The following is a 22,150-nucleotide window of genomic DNA, read 5'->3' as shown; positions in this document are numbered from 1 at the left end:
CTGTCGTTATGCAGATGAGGTGCTGAATATTCATATTAGCACCTCACTAGCATTTTTGATCCACTGCATTACATGCCCTTTCCAAAAGTTGGCGCCAGTGTAGAGGTAGCCATAGAGTCTCGACAATGCTTCCTATCCTGGTCCTGGGAGCTGGCTCCACAAAACCACTGAAAAATGTCCCCAGTTGTTCTAGCTGAGACTTGTCAGTTATGAGTCTTTCACAGAATCACAGGGCTGGAAGGGACCTCAGGAGGTCACCTAGTCCAGCCCCCTGCTTCAAGCAGGATCAACTCCCACTAAGTCATCCCAGTCAGGACCTTGTCAAGCCGGGACTTAAAAACCTCAAGGGATGGAGAATCTGCACCACCTCTCTAGGCAATGCATTCCAATGCTTCACCACCCTCCTGGTGAAATAGTTTTTCCTAATATCTAACCTACACCTCTCCCTTTTCAACTTCAGACCATTACTCCTTGTTCTGCCATCTGACTCCACTGAGAACAGTTTCTCACCCTCTTCTTTAGAGCTCCCCTTCAGTAAGTTGAAGGCTGCTATTAAATCACCTCTAAGTCTTCTCTTCTGTAAACTAAACAAACCCAGATCCCTCAGCCTATCCTCTTAGGTCTTGTGCTCCAGCCCCTTAATCATTTTTGTTGTCCTCTGCTGAACCTGCACCAGCACAAGCACATTTTTTCTACTGGGGGGCCCAAAACTGGACACAGTAGTCCAGATGCGACCTCACCAGTGCCAAATAGAGGGGAATAACGACTTCCCTAGATCTGCTCGAAATGCTCCTCCAAATGCACCCTAGTATGCTGTTAGCCTTCTTGTCTACAAGGGCACACTGTTTACTCATATCCAGCCTTTCATCCACCATAACCCCAAGGTTCCTTTCCATTGTACTGGTGCTGAGCCAGTCATTCCCCAGCCTATAACAATGCTTGGGATTCTTCTGTGCCAGGTGCAGGACTCTACACTTCTCTTGTTGAACTGCATCAGATTTCTTTTGGCTGCGTCCTCCAATTTATCCAGGTCATTCTGGATTCTCTCTCTACCCTCCGACATATCTACCTCTCCCGCTAGTTTTGTGTCATCTGCAAACTTGCTGAGGGTGCAATCCAGTCCCTCATCCAGGTCATTAATAAAGATGTTGAACAACACCGGCCCCAGAACTGAGCCTTGTGGCACTCCGCTTGAAACCGACAGTCATCCAGATATTGAGCCGTTAACTACTACCCATTGGGCCCAATTTTCAGCCCAGCTTCTGTCTTTCCCTCAGGCATGGTTTCCCTTTGGTCTTATGGGAATCTCTTGCATTAACAGCTGTCTGTAAGCTTTCCCCTAGAGCTTGTTACAACCATTCTTCATTCCTCCATTGGATGCTTTTACAGCCTTTTCTCCAGCTCCAGTAGCCACAGTTGATGCACCTTCCGTAGCTTCCTCTTTGAAAAGCTTTGCAAGCAACCTCTTCTTCATTCAAATTCTTTCATATTCAGGCCTTCCACCTGGCCATTGAGAAGAACCCCTGTCCCTAACCCTTTCCACGTATTCAACTACTATTTCTTTCACCATCTGCACAGATGTCTTGTGATCAGGGAACCAGGAGACCCTTCATGGTCATGTTCTCTGGTCAGGTACTTCAACTGAGGATGGCTCTCAGTGCCATCTGGGAGCTACATTGCAGATAATTCTATCTTTTACAGGGCCTAAGTTTCATAAAAAGTATGCTGAGCTTGACCAGCAAACTCCTATCACAGACGGTGTCTTCAGTCTTAGTTTCAGACTTGAGCATTCTCCTCCAGCAGTTGCTAAGGGACAGCAAATGTAACAGGTGGGTTTTCCATCCTGCTGTGAAACAAAAATATACACTTTAAATAGTGCAGACATTCATTTGTCTCTGTTTTGGCTTTATCACTCAGCTAATAGTGACAAGTTGAGTTTTTATATCCTATGTGCTTGTCTGTTAGAGTTAGATTGGCTCAATTACATCACTCAGGATGGTGAAATATTTTGTATCCTATGTAATGTAAATAAGCTGACCTAGAGCTGTGCTATATAACGGGGAGGCGAGGTACAGCCTACCAAAGCTTTTAATTTGGGATGTGGCCGGCCCGTATTGCTGAGGACAGGGGCAGTGCAGCACAATTTTTCAGCTCCCATTGGTCAATTTCTGACGGATAGGAGCCAAGAGATTTTGCTGGGCCCATAGGGAGACATATCAAACATCCATACCCCCATGCCTTCTCCTGCAGCCCTGTCTCCTACCCTGAGCTCCCTTCTGCACCAAACCTCCATCCCAGATCCCACACTCCCTCCTTAGAAAAGTGCACCCTTGACCACTTTGCAGGATCTTGGAGTGCCACCCTCCCAATCAAAAAGTATTGCCTGCCCCTGCTGTTGGCACTACTCACTCGAGACAAATTCTTCCACTAACCTCACTTAGAAGCCACTGGAGCAGTGGATTTACTACAGCAACAGAAGGACTCCTTCCATTGCTTTAGTAAATGGCTACATTACTGCACAGCAGCTATGCTGCTATTGCATTTCCAGTGTTGACCAGAGTTCCTTCTACTTTTTTTCCATCCATGTATAGAATAAATTTTGTTACATGCACCAAGACACATGGCATGGATGGGAACCACCAATAGAAGTACATGCTGCTGGTTGTGGGTGCCTGGCTAATCAGCTGGGCAGCACCTGAATCTCTCTCGGGTGACTGCTCAGGCACTCAGCTTACAGGAGCCATTGGTGTAGGCATACCCTAAGCTTTCTTATCAAACTTGACTTTCTTAGGATCTCCTATCCAGATATCATTTGCTTCAGCCTCTAATTCCTTGTGCTTCTGAAATGCATTTCCTGGGGGGAGTTAAGATGCAACTGCCATTATGCCTTGATAAGTATACTTTTACATAAGATTTAAGCATGCGACTGCATATGAGAAGTCCTGTATCTCCATGCAATAGCAGCAAATATGCCCCTCTGAGAGGGGCAAACACTTCAAACCCCGCAAACCTACACTAGTCTCTGAAGCATAATTGAGAACAAAGAGTAGAGGACAACAAGAGGCAAATAGGGGGGTGGGGCAGCTCGTAAGACTTTGGGGACAACTTCTCTCCTATCCAACCCAAAAAGTCATGGAATAAATGGAGGAAGGTTTATAATGCTAACAAATACAGAAACAAAATCCTTATTTTTGGGGTGTTTACTGATTTTGTTCAGGTAACAATCTGTTAAATGAACACACATTCTCTCTCTCTCTCTGAATTGACATAGTGTAAAATCAGAAGATGTGTAATCACTTCTGCTCATCAATAGTTATTTTGTAAGTCTTAGTAGTACAGTTGGTCTTAAATTTAAGAAGTTCGTAACAATAATATCTTTACAGTTTTTTTTCTCTCCTACTATTTAAAATGACTCAAATCAGTTATGACCAAATTTGATAGGCATCTGGTCTAAATTTAATTTTGTAACATACCCACACTGCCTTACAAATAGAGAATTATAATCGACAGACCCACAACTATGTGGCCTTACTGGCTGCTGCTATAACTTTGATCTTTTCATGTACAAGTAGTTTTTGTACTACTATAGTCATTCCAATATCACTCAAGAAAATCATCCTTAATCAACCAGTGTATCAAAAACTCCAACACAAACCAGGTTAAGCCAGGCTCAGCGTATCCTTGTGTCTAATTATCTAAAACAAGTAACTAGTAGTGTAATGTGGGTCTTGTAAATTATCTTAATTTCATCCAAAATGGAACAGGCCAATTAGTCTAATGAAGTAAGACTGTATTTGGAACTGACATGATAATGCAACTTGAAAAATAATTTTCTCTGCAATTGGCTTGTGGTATTAATTAGATTTGTTTTCATCGAGCATTTTGATTATGAAAAGGAAACTGGGTTCAGTTTACTCTAATCACAGTTCCTGCCTGCTGACCTGGTTACCTGTACCAGTGCTCTCTGTCAGCCTCCACACATCTGGTCTTTGACCCATTTTCCTTGTTGAATTTATAGCTTCAGGCTTAGGACTCATTTATGTCTTTTAGTACGTAAGGAAACAATTGCCCTTAAAAAGGCAAAATTATACATTAGAAGTGTTTAAACACTGTGGAAATCCAGTCAGATACTTTAAATTAGGAAAGCAGGTTTTAAGTCTGATATTTTCTTCAAATTAACAGAATTCAGTTTGCCAAAGGAAGGTTTTTTACAAAGGATGCAACTAGCATTGTTCAATTTAAAGGCACAGAATAGCGATCTGTGTAGACATTATAAAAATATAAAGTTCATAACCACAAAGGATCTTCCTTGGTACACATCAAAAAAATTAAATGTTAGTTTATGCCTTTCAGCAAATTATTTTGGTAACCACAAGGGGCATTCAAATTGTAAGAAATAACAGAGGAAATAAAAACTGTCTGGCATGCAAAACACAGTTTAATGTGATTATTAACTGCAGGTTTTCTAAATTAAAGGCAAAGAGATCTCAGATTTCATACTTGTGAAGTAATATCATTCTTTGCCTGAGAGGATGTAAACTGATTCTTGCTCGCCTCTGCGGTCACTAATCTCTTGCATTCAGGTTGTGATAGCAGACGGGATTTGCTGCCAGCCTGGAAAAAGGCCCTGGTAGGCAGCAAAACAACGGACAGGTGGATAGGTTTAAGCAGACTTTACTAATTAGCATGTTGCCTGACAGTATGAGGTAAGAGTTACGCAGTTCTGTAAGCTTCCCCATATGTCAAAGAAAAGATGATGAAATAATTAACAAGCATTGAGTTTTTCAGGCTGTGCTACTGGATCTAGGCTAATTTTGTACTTCTGTGCTTAATTATAAAAGGTGTTGCTTATTTTTCAAAATATACAAATTAGGTTTATACTAAATTCATTAACTTTTTACTAGGAAGAACATCTAGCCATGGAATGATCCATAAATGAAAATACACTTATTGAGTTGGTTTGGGGTTTTGCCACTAGAAAACCTATTTTTAAAAGTGCTAATTTTCTTAGTGTGTTACATTTTAGTGCTTGTAATATCTATTTTAAAAGCACAGTCACTGTGATCTCTTGTATTTTAATGCTGTGGTGCTTTAAACTGTGGGTTCTGACAGCCTTATGTGTGTTAATGCATTTATCCTTGAAAAAGTCCTGCAAGTTAGAGAATTACAGTTTTATTGTTAGGGAATTGAAACACAGAAAGCTTAAATTACTTGCTCCAAATCACACAGGTAGTCTTTGGCGGAGTCATTAATGGGGCATAGTTCTCCACTCCCATGCCTGAACCACAAAACCACTGTTAGATAGTCTGTTGCTTTATAATGGCTAATCAAACTTAAATTTAGACAACAATCTAATATATATTTGAAAGAGTTTGTCTGTTTTGATCAAGGTCTTCTCTTAAATGGTAAGAATTCACCACCAAATTCAGAATATAGCTTCTTATAATAACTTAAAGCAACAGAGTAGTTTAGTTGTGCCATGAATATTGGATGTGCTTGGAATGGGATTGCTTCTCATAAAATGATACAAAAAAGAGAAGCGACTGAAATACTGTCTTAACCCCAAAATGAGAGAGAGAGTGTGGCTTCAGTACTGGTAATTCTACAATTCGTGCTATGTGTGTTCTGCAGACTGTTGCTGAAAAACGACTAGAGCAGAAAGAGAAGTCAATATTCCATTTATAGATTTTGTAATTGCTTTTGACTCAGTTCATTGATTAGCTCAGTGGGTGTTGCTACATCAGTATGGGATACCTGAGGACTTAGTGGAAGATCTGTGCCATAGAACATTCATTTCAGTTTCATTGGAGGTATTCATAGCTTTAGTTTTGTCACCATTGACCTTAAGTCCTGTAGATTCTGCATTTTCTCAGCTCTTCCAGCATTAGCTATTATTGATCAATAGTCTCTCCAACTCAGGCAGTATCATCTACATACATGAGATCATCTAAAAATGGGTCTCTTAAATTTCACATCTCCTATTATTAGGCTCTGTCAGCTTTATCATCAGATAGTCTATTGGAACATTAAATAATATAGCTGAGAAAACACATTTCTTGTATATTTGTGATTCTACCAGTCTAATACAACAGTTGACTCTCTCACAGCTATATAACTTGCCAACATTTCATATAGATGACAATGACATTGAATGGGTGAGTAGTTTTATCTGTCTAGGTAGCTGGTTGATGCAGGAGGGACAAATGTTGGACTGGTCTTGCATCAGTGGCATTTCAGCATCTTCCATGGCCTTTGGGTGCCAGGATGTCTGTGTGACAACGGAGATACCAGTGTTCAACATAGTGGTGACAATTATGTTATTTATAGCAGGAGTGTGGCTGTTAAAAATAGCTATGGAGAAGAGACCAAACTGTTTTCAGTCTCAAGTTACAGCATATTCTTAACTTCCATTGCTTTGATTTTTGTCATAAATGAGATATTTAAACAGTTCCAGCAAGTTTCAGTCTTGCACCAGCAGAGAACAAGACTGCATTGATGGGTTCGTGCCCAACTTGCAGAAGTAGTCGAACTTTTATAGATACTGTAGAAAACTGAGATTGAATGAACTAGAGCACAAGTCTAGCCACTAATGAGGTTGGAAGATGCAATGTTGATTGACTTTTTAAAAAACCCTAACCCCTTCCATACTGAGCCTTAACAAAGGAAGAAAACTTTCAAGGGGCAGAAGAGACCCTATATTTCCCAAGGAGTGAAGGCCTGTTCACCTTCTCTACTGATGATACCACACTATAAGAAGGTACCTCATGCAATTCCCTGATTTATCATGTGTCCTCAGGAAAGTCAAGTCGGACAAGACAACTAATTCTGTTAGCTTTTTGTTAACTGAGAATTTTTGTTCACCACCATCCCACATACCTAGATCCATCGCTGTTACCAAACCTGGTGTGTCAAAACAGACAGAACCAATGCTCCCATGCATTTTTTCCTCCATGTCACAGCCTGGGTTTTAGTTGGGCAGTGAACTTGGAGAGATTATGCTCTGAACAGGTCCAGTGCATCATTCTAACAAAAAGCTCCCTACAAGGACAGTGCCATGCTGTCAGTGGAAATCATTTTCTGTCTCTTGTCAACAGCATAATTTATTTCCAAAAGAGTTTGAATTTGCTTTTATCTTCAGCTGTCTTCTCTCCTTGGAAACATCGGGCTTGTTCATTAGTGTGCTACACGTGAATCTGGCAGCTGCCAATGCTTTCTGTCCTCCAGTGCAAAACTGCTTGGTTTTTGTTTGTCTCAGAACCTTTCTGCGCCTGCCCTGAGACCTGAACTTGGTACTTTTGGCACTTAGGAACCTGCTGTTTAAGCCTTTGATCATAGAATGCTAGGACTGGAAGGGACCTTGAGAGGTCATTGAGTCCAGCCCCCTGCCCTCATGGCTAGACCATCCCGATAGACATTTATCTAACCTGTTCTTAAATATCTTCAGAGATGGAGATTCCACAATCTCCCTAGGCAATTTATTCCAGTGTTTGACCACCCTGACAGTTTGGAACTTTTCCTAATGGCCAACTTAAACCTCCCTTGCTGCAGTTTAAGCCCATTGCTTCTTGCTCTATCCTCAGAGGCCAGGAAGAACAAGTTTTCTCTCTCCTCTTTAGGACACCCTTTTAGATACCTGAAAGCCACTATCATGTCCCCTTTGCCCCAATCTTCTCTTTTCCAAATTAAACAAGCCCAGTTCTTTCAGCCTTCCTTCATGTTCTCTACACCTTTGATCATTCTTGTTGCTCTTTTCTGGACCCTCTCCAATTTCTCAACATCTTTCTTGAAATACAGTGCTCAGAACTGGACATAATACTACAACTGAGGCCTAACCATTGCAGAGTAGAGCAGAAGAATGACTTCTTGTGTCCTGCTCACAACACACCTGTTAATGCATCCCCGAATCATGTTTGCTTTTGCTGCAACTGCATCACACTGTTGATTCATGTTTAGCTTGTGGTCCACTATAACTCCTATATCCCTTTCTGCCATACTCCTTCCTAGACAGTCATTTCCCATTCTGTATGTGTGAAACTGATTGTTCCTTCCTAAGTGGAGCACTTTACATTTGTCTTTATTAAACTTCATCCTGTTTACCTCAGACCTTTTCTCCAATTTGTCCAGATCATTTTGAATCTTAACCCTATCCTCTCAATCAGTTGCAACCCCTCCCAGCTGGTATCGTCTGTAAACTTAATACGTGTACTGCCTATGCCAATGTCTAAATCGTTGATGAAGATATAGAGCAGAACCAGTCCCAAAACAGACCCCTGTGGAACTCCACTTTTTATACCTTTCCAGCAGGATTGAGAACTATTAATAACTACTCTCTGAGTACGATTATCCAGCCAGTTTTGCACCCACCTTATAGTAGCCACATCTAAGTTGTCCCGCTCACTATTGTACCTCCCTGTTAGTGGCCCTGACGGCAGCAGTTACCTGTCCTGGGGCCGATGGTGAGATCAGAGCACTCATGGCAGACTCTCCCTACACAGTGTTCCATGAGGATGAAATGTCCTTGGGATTGCATCCCAAGTTCATCTCAAAGGTCACTTCTGAATTTTGGATGAATCAGACTATTTGTTTACTCATCTCCTACCTAAAACCTAATAGTCACAGCGATGACAAGAAGCTTCTCTCTTTGGAAGGCTCCAAGGCTATTTGTTTCTGTTGTCAAGAGAGTGAAAGGAATAGCCTTCCCTTTATCCATGAATACTGCTTGGGAATGTCGCTCATAGTGAGTACCCAGTAGAACCAGCACTTGAAAAAAAATGGAGGTTACTTACCTGATATATTGGCATTCTTCAGGATGGGTGGTGTCTGTGGGCATTCCATAGCTGGCCATCCTTCACTGTTCAGAACCTTCCTGTAACTCAGTGTAGTAGGAACTGGGAGACTATCAGTCCCTGCAATCCCTTACACTCAGTCTAAAGCATGAATAGAAGTGTAGGCCACAGGCATGGACCGACAGGTACTATTAGAAAGTCATCCAGTCTCAGGTTCATGGAGTGCGTGTGCACACACAGCAAATACCCATACAGACTGCACATTTGGAAAAACTCCACTTGCTGTAAGGTAAGAACCTCTGTTTTCCCAGTTTTGTCAAGTTTTGAATTTTAATGAACTTTGTGGAATGGTGCACGCTGTCAACAGCAACCTTAAGTCCATGTTAACTAAGTTTGTTTAGAACTAAAGTTATTAAACTTAAGAACACACTTTTTTCTCAAGTCAAGATGCCTAAAGTGAACCCAGAAGATGTATGTATGTTTCATCCCCAGTTTCAAGTCTTTCACTTAGGTGTGCACCTCAAGTAGCTTACCTTCTATCTTCAGGGTACTCATATGTTCCTAGAGTACCTGAGGATGCTATCAAACTATAATTTAAATAAGCCACACTCCACAGTCTGCTCAACTCCTTTGTCTTATCTTAGGACTGCTGTAACCACTGTGTAATTATTGTGAGGTAAAACAGAACAGATTTGTTGTCTGAAACAAAGAAACTGATGATAGGATGCTTGTTTGGGTAGGAGAGTAATTGTCTTCCCATTTGGCACACTAATTACTCTGCACAGATTCTCGGGCCAGCAGAGGACTCCGCTTTGTAGTCATCTTCCAGCATCAAATTAGGCAGAATCATGTATCTTTTCATGTACCGTGAAGGCACCTAAATCATGTGCATGCCAGTTATTTCTCTCATGTTAAATAGAGGAATACACAGCATTTACCACTTGACTCATTATTACTTTGAGACGATTATTTGTATTACTGTAGCACTTGGAAGCCTTTATCATGGACCCATTTATGCTAGTTCTAAACATAGAGCAAAAAGACATTTTCCTGCCCAAAAGAGCTAAGAATCTAGGTGTAAAACGAGACTATAGACTCAAATGGGCCAAGGATTACAAGGAAACAGACCGTATTGAAGGCTTTTATGTCCCAGGGACCTTATGAGTTATGTGAAGGGCAGCTGGTCATTGGCTTTCCAAGTTGAGGGTTGAGCAATAAGCCAATAACGTACTCTCGTATAAAAAGCTAAGTTATAAAAACCACAACAGGGTATCCAGTCAGGCAAACAATACACCAAGGTAATGAACAGGAATAACAAGATATAGTGAAAGACATCAGAAAGCCAAGATGCTTTTTCCAGCCACAAGACATTATGAAAGTATGTTTCTTGGAACGTTACAACGTCTGCCACAACAAAAGCCATACAAGTGATGGGGGAAAATGAATACATATAATCTTGAAATTCTTGCAATAAGTGGAAGTCAATGGCTAGGAATTGACGAAAAGCAATTCACAGACAACGACAATGATAAGATCAAAGATCAGGTCTACAATTGCCAGCAAACTCTGGTTTGTAGTATAAAATCTTCTTAGTAATAGATAGGGAATAACAAAAATGTAGTAGAGAAACAACAGGGCAAGCATGACCTTGTTTCCCTTAATTGAAACAGTAAAAGACTGGCAGGACTGTGCTTGTTATCAGAGCATAATTTGTGGAGTACTTTCCATACAAAGATACCAATAAAGAAACTTAAAATTTCTCATATGGAATCACCAGGAACCAATATGACATCTATCTGCTGGAAGGGCATTTAGATCCGTTCCCTGACATTTGAGGGAGCAAAGGATTTGGTGTCAGAGGAGACCAAAGTTTACAGGGCAAGGCTAAAAATCAAACTTAATAAAAACTAAATTCCCCCAAAATTAAGAAAATTGATAGCAAAAGTCTAAGGGGAAAGACATTACATCAGCAATTTCAAATTAAACTGAAGAATAGATTTTACGTATTACAAAAGTTAGGGGCATCATAAAAATGTAGGACTGGAATAAACTGCAATAGGTCATCTAGTCTAGTCCCCTGCCGTGAGGTAGAACTAAGGATTATCTGAACCACCTCTGACAGGTTTGTTTACCCTGTTCTTTGAAACCTCCAATGACTGAGAGTCTGCAACCTCCCTTGGTGATGACGTTTTCAGTTAAGAAGTTTTTTCCTGATATCTAACCTAAATCCCTTGGCTGTAGTGTGAGCCCATTACTACTTTTCCTGTCCTCAGTGGATAAGACAATAAATTATCATTCCCCGCATTATAATAGCCCTTCTACATGAAAGTTGATATATATCTCCTTCAGTCTTGCACATACTAAAAAACCTGTTTTTCTCAATCTTTCCTCATAAACTCCCTTGCTGCAGATTAAGCCTATTACTGTTTGTCCTGTCTTCAGTGGATATGGAGAACAATAGTTCACCATCTTTGTATCAGCATTTAACATATTTGAAGATTATCAGGTCCCCTATCAGCTGCCTTTTCTGAAAACTAAAGTTGCTGGGTTGTTTTAACCTTTCTTCATAGGTTAAGTTCTGTAAACCTTCCATCTGTTTTTTGCTCTCTTTTGGACTCTTAAATATTTGTAAACATCTTTCTTGAATTACCATCCTCAGAACTAGACATAGTCTTCCAACTGAGGCCTCACCAGTGCCAGACAGTATAAGACCATTACCTGGAGTATATAACATGAAACTTCTGTTAGCACATCTCAGAATATTAGACTTCTTTTGCTGCAGCTGTGTCTCATTGATAGCTCATATTCAGCTTTGATTTACTGTAGCAGCCAGTTCTTTTTCTGCAGTTATTTCCCATTTCATATATGTGCATTTGATTTTTTTTCCTTTCAGTGGGGTGCCTATCTTTATTGATTTTTTTTTTCATCTTCTTGATTTTTGAGCCTTACATCAATCTATCGATTTGAATTTTATCTTATTCCCTCTTCAGCTTCTCGTCTGCAGAGTTTATAAGCATACTGTCCACCCCATTGTTCAAGTCACTGTGATAATTTGAATACAGATTGAACGTCTCTCATCCAGCACCCTCAGGATCTGACCAGTGCTGGACAAAAGAATTTGCCAGACCACAGGAAGTCAATATTGTCTAGCACATTACCAACACTCCCACTACATACTAAGCTATTAGAAGACATTTAGAGGTAAATTAGAGGTAAATTACAGTGCAGAACTCTGATAGCCAAGACTGAAGGCACTAAACAAATTTTATGGGACTACAGGAAACTTGGCCACACCCAGACACTTGGTCATTTGGCTAACTAAAATCATGCCAGATTATGGGTGTTGTGAGACGAGAATTCCAGAGAGGCTCAATCTGTAATACCAAATCTACAACAGATCCTGGTTTAACAGTGAAACAACGATAACTACTGTGATTACAATTTATCAACCAGTTGTACCCCAACCTTACAGTTATTTTATCTTGACCATATTTCCTTAGTTTGTTTATGAAACTGTCAGGTAGAGCATGTCACAAGCTTTACTTAAAATCAAGATAATGCCTTCTGCTTCTCCCATACAAGGCCAATAACCCATGAAAGAAAGAAATTAGGTTGGTTCAGCATGATTTGTTCGGAACAACTCCATGTTGGCTGTTTTCAATCATCCTGTGTTTCTCTATATGTCCACCCATTGATTGGTTAATAATTTGTTCAAGTATCTTTCCAAGTATCAAAGTTAGGCTGACTGGTATATAACTCCTCAAGTTCAATCTGTTCAATTGAAGATTGGTGCTTTATTTGCTCTTCTACAGCTCTCTGGTACCTCTCCCATCTTCTGTGTGTTCTTGAAGATAATTGTTAACGGTTCAAACATTGTTTCATCTGGTTCCTTATGGGCTCTAGAGTGAACTTAGTCATGCTGTGCTGACTTGAATTTATCTAATTTTTCTTTAGTCTGTTCTTATCTACTCTATCTTGAATTCCTTTCCCTTTGTTTTTAATAATAATTGTGTTAAAACATCTGGACATAATTAACCAATTCAGTGAAAATTGAAGAAAAATAATCATTAAACATGTCAGTCTTACTGATGTCATCTGTTGTTAGAACTCCTTCCTTACTAACTAGTGGATGTGCACTTCCTTGCAGCTTTTTCCTGTTTCTAATATATGCATAGAATCTTACGTCCAGTGAAACTCATTTTGTTCTTTGGCCTTTCTGATTTTGGGTGTATATGCTTGTGCTATTCTTTTACTCCTCCATAGCAATTTGCCCATGTTTTCACTTTTTGTAGGATTCTTTTTTATTTTTTTGATTATTAAAGCTCCTAAGGGAGCCATGGTTCCCTTGCTATTTTTCCTTCTGTCAGATCTGTATATCCTCCTGCCTTGAATATTGTCTCTTTGAGAAACAGCCAGTTCCTCTGAACTCCTGTATCCCTTCAGTTTTCTTCCCATGGGGCCTTACCTGTTGACTGTCTGAGGTGTTTAAAATCTGTGGTTTTGGTGTCCATGATTCTTATTCTATTGCTCTCATTCCTGTTTTTTTGTTTGTTTTTTTGGAGTTATGAAGCCCATCACGATTGCGTTCACTCAAGTTGTCTTACACTTTAAAGTTCCCTATCAGTTTCACCATTCGTCAGAATCAAGTCTAAAATGGTTACGCCTTAGATACTTCCTCCACTTTCTGAAACAAAAACATTCTCTGTACCTTCCACCAACTTAATTTGTTTGTGTTTTGTCATATTGCTCTTCCACTAGATACCTAGATAGGTAGAATCTTCCATTACTACCGGGTTTTGTTTTGGATATTTCAGTTTGTTCTGAGATGGTCTCACCTACCACCTCCTCAGAGGGTAGACTATAATAGCTCCCAGCTTTGATATTCTTCCTGGTTTTTTTGCTGCCTTTCTCCTGCAGGCCAAGTCTGATAAAAACCTATTAATTTAAACCTGGCAAGGGCTACTGAATAAGACTTAGCAAAAGAGCATTAGCCTGATACTACAGAAGAACGTTGTACACGTTAAAATGTTTGTATTTTGGCGTAAGCTGTATGTTGCACCTTTAAAAGACTGAATGAATGAGCCAGTGTTAACAATGCAGTTTTTAATCTGGACTTTTCTTTTTGAACAGGTTACCATGAAAACTAAGCAGCTGAAGGAATCTGTTTCACATACTCCAGGTGTGTGTTCTTACATCTGAATCAATGCTGTGAAATACCTAATTATATTGTAGGTTTCCAATGTGTAGCCCATTTTCCAGCTTTCAGAGAGATGTTTGTAGCCTTGACAGGGGAAGCCCAATGCTCTTGCTTTCATCAAGCATAAAGGGTGATGGGCATCTTGAGGAAGTCCCGCTCCCCATGGAGTTGGCTCTGTAAAGACCCTCTGTGGTGGTAGTATATAGTATACTATTTATTACAATAGTCTCTGCAAGTGTGCTAGGCAGCTCAGAGGTAAAGAACAAAACAGGCAAGTCTCTGCCTGAAAAGCCTACACTTGAACTGAATTGCCTGACTAAGGGATTTGAGTTTGGAAACAGTGCAGGTGCGAGAACTGGGAGTGAGGGGAGGTGCTGCAGCCTCCCACCCCCCCAGCTTAAAGTGATTTCCATTATATCCAGGGTTTCCAGCCCAGTTCAATGGTTTTCAGATCTCTCCCCCACCGTAAAAATTTGCTCCAGCCCCTCTGCTTTTAACAATGTATTTAACCCCATTTCAAGTTATTCCTATTTTATTTATTCTTATGAGTTTAATTTATTTTGGGGGGAAAGGGAAGATATTTTAACTTCTGCTGCTTTCTATGTGGCGTGTTAATGGCTTCAGTGAATAATCAGTTTTTAAATGTTCTGGATTTGCTGCTCTTGCCATAATAAGGTCTATCTACTAGAACTTAGTGACCACCAAAAAAATTTTACATTATTTGGTCAAATTTCAAATGAACTCTATTTTGTCACCTTTTCTGTGCCTGTGTTTAAATGTTGGGTCAAAGCTGTCAAGTTTAATCTCATATGTACTCTCAGAAAGGTTATCTTGTAGGATCTAGCATTTGTTATAGTGAATTCATACTCCCATGCAAATGCTACCAAAACTTCCATATTTAAATAGATTTCCTAACCACTTCACGAGAGCCACCAACAATCTGATGGCACACTCCTTTTACAGATAGGATGAACTTACACGCTCAATTTCTTGTGCGGCTGTGATGAGAAAACAAGATGCAAACTGCCACAAGACAATTCATGTTACGGTAGTAGACTCTTTCCAGAAAGGATGAAAGTTCACAATTTAAAAAAAAAAAAAGTCTATTCTTGCTTGTTATCTCTCCCAGTGAAGATCTGAAGAGGAATGGGGTAGATTGAGAGTGACAGGTGTGGGAGGGCTGGGGCAGTCAGGGGATGTACCTGATGAACAAAGGAGACAAAGAAGAGAAGTGGACCAAGGGAAATAAGATTATGTACAAAAAGAGGAAATGAGATGGGAGTGTTGGACATCTGAGAATGCAGTACACATGAACAGCAAAGAAAGGAGTGAGGATTATAAACCTCAAAAAATTAGAGGAGAAAAATGGAAGAGGTGGTTGCTATTATGGACTGATTTGGATATAAAAAGAAAGGAAATGCATGTTTATGCTCTTTTGTTGTATTTCCTTTGCATTTATTCCTTAACTCTGCTCAAAATAGTCACCCAGTCCCTTCTCAGTCTCATATATTAATAAATGTCCACTCTGCGTTATAATTCATAGCTGGGGACAGAAAAAAATGTATCAGATTGTACAGAAACATTCCACTGGATGGGGCCCTCAGCCCTATACACAGTGGGAGAAACTGTCTTTGAACTTTTAATGTGTACAGAGGCCTTTTGTGTTGCAAAAGATTGAGGCCTGCTGCAGAATACGTATAGCCCAGTGGTTAGAACATTCATCTGGGATTACCCAGTTCCCTTGTCATTTGACTTCAGTGGTTTTTTACATATAATGCTATTTCCAACAGGAATTATTAGGTTCTCTGAGCTTAGAAACTTGGCCCAGAATTCCCGAAATGCCAAAACCAACGTGGATTTGCCAGACCATATAATTACACAGCGAGAAATAGATGATGAAGAGAAAGAGGAGAACTATGATCATGACCCAGAACAGATGGATCTTTCAGCAGATCACAGAGAGACCGTGCCAAGCGAAACCAGACACCGCAAGCGAAAAACACCCAGAACATCTGAAATAACTCTAGCAACAATGAGAGAGGTGGCAGAAGAGAAATGCAGGGGAAAGCGTCAGAAAGACTTCGATAACACAGAACAGGATGAATATAGCGATGATGAGAGCAGAAAAAAAGAGAAAAGCTGCAGTTGTGAAGAACTGTGGACTCAGAATCAACAGAAACTTCTTGAACTAGCCTTACAGCAGTATCCAAAGGGAACATCAGAGCGTTGGGATAAGATAGCAAAATACGTCCCAGGAAAAAATAAGGTAGGGCCATTTGTTTTCTATGGGGTTAGACTACTTATAAACCAGTAGGACATTTGGGTAGGGATTTTTCCTACCAATTGGCTACCAGTCTGAGGTCTTTAATCTAGGGATGTTGAAAATTTACCAGTAAGCCTCACCCTAAACAGATGAGGCATACCACTTAGAGTTAACTGGTGGGGCTGGAGCAGCCCCGCAGGGCCCACTACAGGCAGGATGGCGCTCCAGCATAGCTGGATCAGTACCTCCATCTGTATCGGCCATGGGAGCTCTGCCAGTAAGGTCCATTCCAGTGGCCCCCATGGCCCTCAGTTTAATATCCCTGCTTTAATCCAGCCTGTTGCTAGCAACTAAGTACAAGAGCCTGACTCAAGTGGTATTGTTACTGTCTAGATGGATACTTTCTTTTTAATTATTTTTTTTGTGTTGGAAAAATTGTCAGACTACTTACCAACAGCTATACACTGGAAAGGTTGAAAGACAGTAGATTCTAGTTTTTGACAAATTCTGATTGTCACATTTGGTGACTCAGGCTGCGTCTACACTGCATTCCCCTTTTGGAGGAGGAATGCAATTGAGGGAGATTGAAAATGCAAATGAAGTGCTGATTTACAAATAGTGCCTCATTTGCATAATTTCACGTGATCACATTTCCAGAAGAGACTTTTCTGAAAGTAAAGCAGCTATGTAGATGGGGTTCCTTCAGAAAAAAACCCCGTTTTCAAAAGAACCCTTCTTCCAGAAGCAAAAGAGGAAGAAGGGATCTTTCAAAAATGTTTTTTTTTCTGAAGAAATCTTGTTTACACAGCTGTTCTTGCTTTTGGGAAAGTCTCTTCCGGAAAAGCAATTGTGCGAGATGATGCAAATGAGGCACAATATTTGTAAATCAGTGCTTCGTTTGCATTTTTGAGCTCCCTTATTTGCATTCCTCCTCCAGAAGAGGCATATAGAGTAGACACAGCCTGAATGTTTGATAGCCTGCCCTGCTCACGTTTTTTATGGTGCCTTCCGCGTTGAACAGTGGATCAATGAGCCCTTAATAGAAGTACTTCTAATGATCACATCATAATGCTCACCGATTTAATATTCCAGTGTACTAGAATAATTTTAGATGTCATAATTTTTCTTTATGTAAGGCATAGTAGTTAATTTCCAGGCAGTGACAAAAAAGCATGTGAAGAAGCCAAAATTATGAACCTGCTAGATTATATGGAAGAAAAGCCCTGGGCAGAGCTAACAGAGGCAATGTGTCCAAGACCAAACCTTTAGTTTGTCTTTGGGTAGGTTTCAGTAATAGCCCAGTTTTTGTGGTGCAGTTCAAGTTCCAGTGCAATCCATTGTTGATGCTTTGAAGCAGAAGGTTATCTTCTTCTTGCTCGCACCAGAAGATCATTAACAAGGAGGAAGTGTGGGTGGAGTTCCACAAACAGATGTTCTAACTTTCAGAATTGTCCAACAGTTCACATTCTAGAATGGGTTTCTACATTTCTATTGACAATATTACAAAACTGTGTTAACATCCTATTTTAATAATTACTCTGCTAAATGTTGTCAAGAAAGAGACTTAATCTAAGGCAAATTTTCGCCTGGCTTTCTCTGGTCTCTAACAATGTTAAAGGGACCCTGAACTGAAAATTCTGTCTGTAATCCAGTTTTCATTATGTGTAGATTGTAGTGTCCTTCGGAAAATTCAATATACGAGTGAATAGTCTACGTTTTTAAGTATTGAAACTACTTTTATAAAAACAGTTAAGTATATTGTAAGAAATAGAATGTGTACAGTAGAGGTAATAGCAAGATACCAAATCACAGTGAATACCTTTTAAAATAAACTTTTTTCTCTCTTGCAGGAAGAGTGTATGGCAAGATACAAGTTGCTTGTGGAACTCATACAAAAGAAAAAAATGGCCAAAAGCTGAATCTTCTGAGCAAAAGAGTTTTATTTCTATTTTTCAGAATGAGATTATATTTTAAATCTCATATGCAGAAGTTTTCAATTTTGTACTGCAGTATTTCTATACGTCATGTGCCTTAATAAAAGAAAATATCAATAAATCTTATGCTATCTTGCTTAACTGTTTTCTGTGTTAAAGAATTTAAATGTATTTTGTTTTGGAGAGCAATTTATAAAGACATCTTACTGTGTATGTCTTGGTAATTGGTAGATCTTTCAGAAGACCCTCGTGGTTTATTGCATGATGACTTCAGTGTGAATGAATGTGCAGTACACAGAGGGTTAGAAGGTCTCACTTTTTAGGAAGCAAGAGAAAAATGTGTTTATATAAGAGCTGTTCTAAAATTTTAAATAAACATGAGATTATTTTTTCAATATTTTCCTTAAAGGCACACTATGCATATGCACGTGTATCTGCATTGACTATTGAAAACGAGCAGTCCTGTAACACCTTAAAGAACAACAAATGTGTTTATTAGATAGTGGCTCTCGTGGATAAGACCCAGACCAGATTTGGACTGAATACGTGTACATTTAAATGTATGGACACATACTGCTCAAAAATGTATGAGTTATATATAGGGCGACCATATCTCCCTGTCCCGTATTTGGGACAGGGAGATATGTGGGAAGGAGTGGCTCCTCCTGGCTATGTCAAGCCCTGAGGAGCCGGGAAGGAGGCGGCAGCTGCCGGCGCTCCCCAGGAGCCGCAGGGAAACAGCAGCTGCTGGTCCTCCTCCAAGCTCTGGGGAACTGGCAGCCACCGATGCTCCCCAGAGAAGCGACAGCTGCCAGCCTCCCTGGGAGCCCTGGGGAAGTGGCACCTACTGGCCCTGCCCTGGAGCCCTGGGGAAGAGGCTGCTCACTGGGAGACCTGGGGAAGTGGTAGGGATGTGGCAGCTGCTCACGCTCCCCCCTGCTTTCCTGAGGCTTGGGGAAGTGATTTTTGCCAGCAGCTGTGGCAATATGCCTGCACAGCTGCTGGCATAATAGGTCATGAGGGAGGGCCCGAATACAGGACAGTGTGTCCCTTTTTAAAAATAACTCAGGACGCCTTTTTGGTGTCCCAAATATGGGACTGTCCCTCCCAATACGGGATGGATCGTCACTGCAGAGCTGTATACTCCTCACGTATTCATGTATCCATTATACCTGCAACATAAGTTCTCTTTCACGTATCTTATGTGATAACATGCAGTAATAGTAAGTAGAACTGTTATTTAGCCATATTTTAATTGATTTTAAGAGTGTTTTTAATTGAGAAAGACTTCTAACAAATGTTTCTTATTCAGATTTTGAATTTACAAAATTTGATTTAAATAACATGCATATCCCCACCATTATTTTAATGTCATATTTATGTTCCTACTTTATTTTTGCTGCTTCATTTTTTAACTGAACAACTGTATCTAGTTACATTTCATCACTAGCTGCAGTACTTTTTAGAACTATGGAAAGAAAACAAGGAAACTTAAACAAAGAAGTGATAAGTGCCTGAACGTCATTAAAAATCACACCAGGAAACTGAAGAGGTGAAATATACTCTTGTGCAAGAATGCAGATGACTACAGCATCGTTCAGAATTTGTCTCAGTCAAATTAAACATAAGTAACAAATGCTGATACCCTTTACAGGCCTTTTCTTTTCCCCTATAGAGATACTAGATGTCTACAATTCCAAAAGTTGAAATCGATGGAGCTGTTGGTGTTCAGGAGTAGAACTGGTCAGAAATTTTCCAATGGAACACTTTCATCAAAAAGTGCTGAGTGGCCGAAAGAGAAACATATGCAGGAATGTGTCAATATTGACAAAAAGATCATTTGGGGAAAGAATAAATGGGGAAAAAGCACTTTGATAAGGTCAAAATATTCTGTTTTGACATTTTTGGAGTGAAACATACCAATGTTTTGTTTCAAAAATTTTTCTTGTTGTTCATATTTCTTCTATTTAATTCATACACACACTTCAGTAAAAATGTCAAAATTAAAACAAAAGGTTTCAACTGATCCACAACCACTTTATTGAATGGAAGATTTTGATTTTGGAGGTCCCATTTCAGAAAAGAAAAGGTTTTGAGATTGTGGAAACTTCCATGAAACAGAGAGTCTGGTTCCTGCCCAGTTCTGAAGACTTTCTTCCATGTTTATATGATAAAATTTAGTATTACTTTTAACCCAGCTTTATTTTCTAAATAAAAATTCTAACTGCATATCTTATCTTCATAGCCCCAGAAGTTTACTGAGCAATTGGCAGCTATCAGATCAACTGTTCAATTACTCAGCACACTTTCAGAGCCAAACTACCACTACATATCCAGTATGTCCTTTTCAGTCACTGAGAACTTCATTTGTGGGCCAGCTTTTTTCATTTTGCTAAGGACTAAGATCTTCACAGGTGCCTAAATCATGATTTCAGTGGAAATTAGGCAAATACCCTCGAGAATGAATCTCAGTTCCAGCAAATGTATAGTTTGAGCAAAAATTATTTGGCTGTGTCTATGCTACCACCTTCCTTTGAAGGAAGGATGGTAATTAGGGTGATGGGAGTTTACTAATGAAGTGCTGCTGTGCATAGGCAGCACTTCATTAAGCAAATTCCCCCCCTGCGGCAACTTCGAAGTTTTAAACTTTGAAGTACCAGCACGCGTCTAGCCATGGTGCACCTGCCGGTACTTCAAAGTGCCGGGGCAACTTCGAAGTCCCCTTACTCCTCAAAATTCAAAGTACTGGTGGGTGCGCCATGGCTAGATGTGTGCTGGTACTTCAAAGTTTAAAACTTTGAAGTTGCTGCGGGGGGTGGGGATTTGCTTAATGAAGTGATGCCTATGCATGGCAGTGCTTCATTAGTAAACGCCCAACACCCTAATTCCTTCAAAGGAAGGTGGTAGTGTAGACATGGCCTTTGTAACTTGACCACAGCATTTAATACTAATATTTTGAAGGGTGTGGAGGGCATTTTATGCTACCCCTATGCCTGATGCTTTCATACACCAGAAGAGTCTTCCTGAGTCTGTCTACTGTATTTACAGACCAAGGGGGCAGGAGTGGAATTTGTAGCAATTGAGTAAATGTAAGGATTAAAAACAGTGGATCGTCTCATTCAGCTTTGTTTTATCATCTTTCAGTCTTTCAGGGATTCTTGAGTAGTGTTTCTAATTTTGTTAAATACAACCTGACACATCCTGTTAGCATGTGCAGGAGCTTGCTCTCTGTCCCTCTCTTATGGGAGCTTGTGAGCATATTTTCTGACACACAGAAATCCTCTGGTCTGGGAACTAATGGATGGGTTAGCCATGGCAGAAAAACCTGTGATATTTTGACATCTGAACTACTCCTGCCATATTAACTCTGGGGCTGCTACACAATCATACCAGCCTGGTCTACGAAACACCATGGTGGACCCGAGTGGACATTACTCCTGATTTGGTGAGTACGTATGCACTGCTCACTCCATGCTTCAAGGCATCTTCTCAGAATGGGACCACCCTCAAATAGACCTGTTTGTGACACACAACTGAAAGTGCTGCAGGTTCTGTTCAAGGGGGAGCTTCACCCATGGTTCTTTATGCTGTGGTTAGGAGGATCCCATGAGTATTCCACAAGGTCAAGCAGGACTCCATCAGACTGATTGTGGTAGCTCTGGATTGACCAAGACAATGTAGAATTCTGGATATTAGGAGACTTTATGTCAAGATCTGGATTCTAGGTGGTCAAGCTGGTGGTTGCAAAAAATGGTGAAAAAAGTCCCAAGGGTCAAAGCTGGGTATGAAGTCAGGACTGGAATGAGGGTAGGACTGAAACTGTGTTCTGGGGACTAGCCGTGGATTGAAACCAGACAGTCTTAAAACAAGCCAAATCAGGATTCTAGTTGTAGTTTAAATGCAGGCCAAATGTCAAAGCTGGATTGGTGTCAGTCCAAGGATCTAGAGCTGGGGTGTCCAATATGCTCCC

The 22,150-nt window shown here is 40.2% G+C and overlaps 1 protein-coding gene across 1 annotated transcript in view; it reads left to right on the top strand.

Annotated features, from left to right (window-relative positions):
- DNAJC1 (DnaJ heat shock protein family (Hsp40) member C1) overlaps window positions 1-18,346 on the top strand; it is a 186,707-nt gene extending 168,361 nt beyond the window's left edge. Inside the window, exons 10-12 of the mRNA XM_074984862.1 lie at window positions 13,917-13,965; window positions 15,774-16,249; window positions 18,097-18,346. Of these exons, the coding sequence (XP_074840963.1) occupies window positions 13,917-13,965; window positions 15,774-16,249; window positions 18,097-18,165 (594 nt within the window). The 3' untranslated portion in view covers window positions 18,166-18,346. The remainder of the gene's footprint in view (window positions 1-13,916; window positions 13,966-15,773; window positions 16,250-18,096) is intronic.
- Window positions 18,347-22,150: the final 3,804 nt, after the last annotated feature.

Source organism: Carettochelys insculpta, chromosome 2, assembly GCF_033958435.1.
Source record: "Carettochelys insculpta isolate YL-2023 chromosome 2, ASM3395843v1, whole genome shotgun sequence".
NCBI classification, from domain to species: domain Eukaryota; kingdom Metazoa; phylum Chordata; order Testudines; family Carettochelyidae; genus Carettochelys; species Carettochelys insculpta.
Note: the sequence above shows the minus strand (reverse complement) of the source record. Positions and strands in the feature narration are given on the sequence as shown.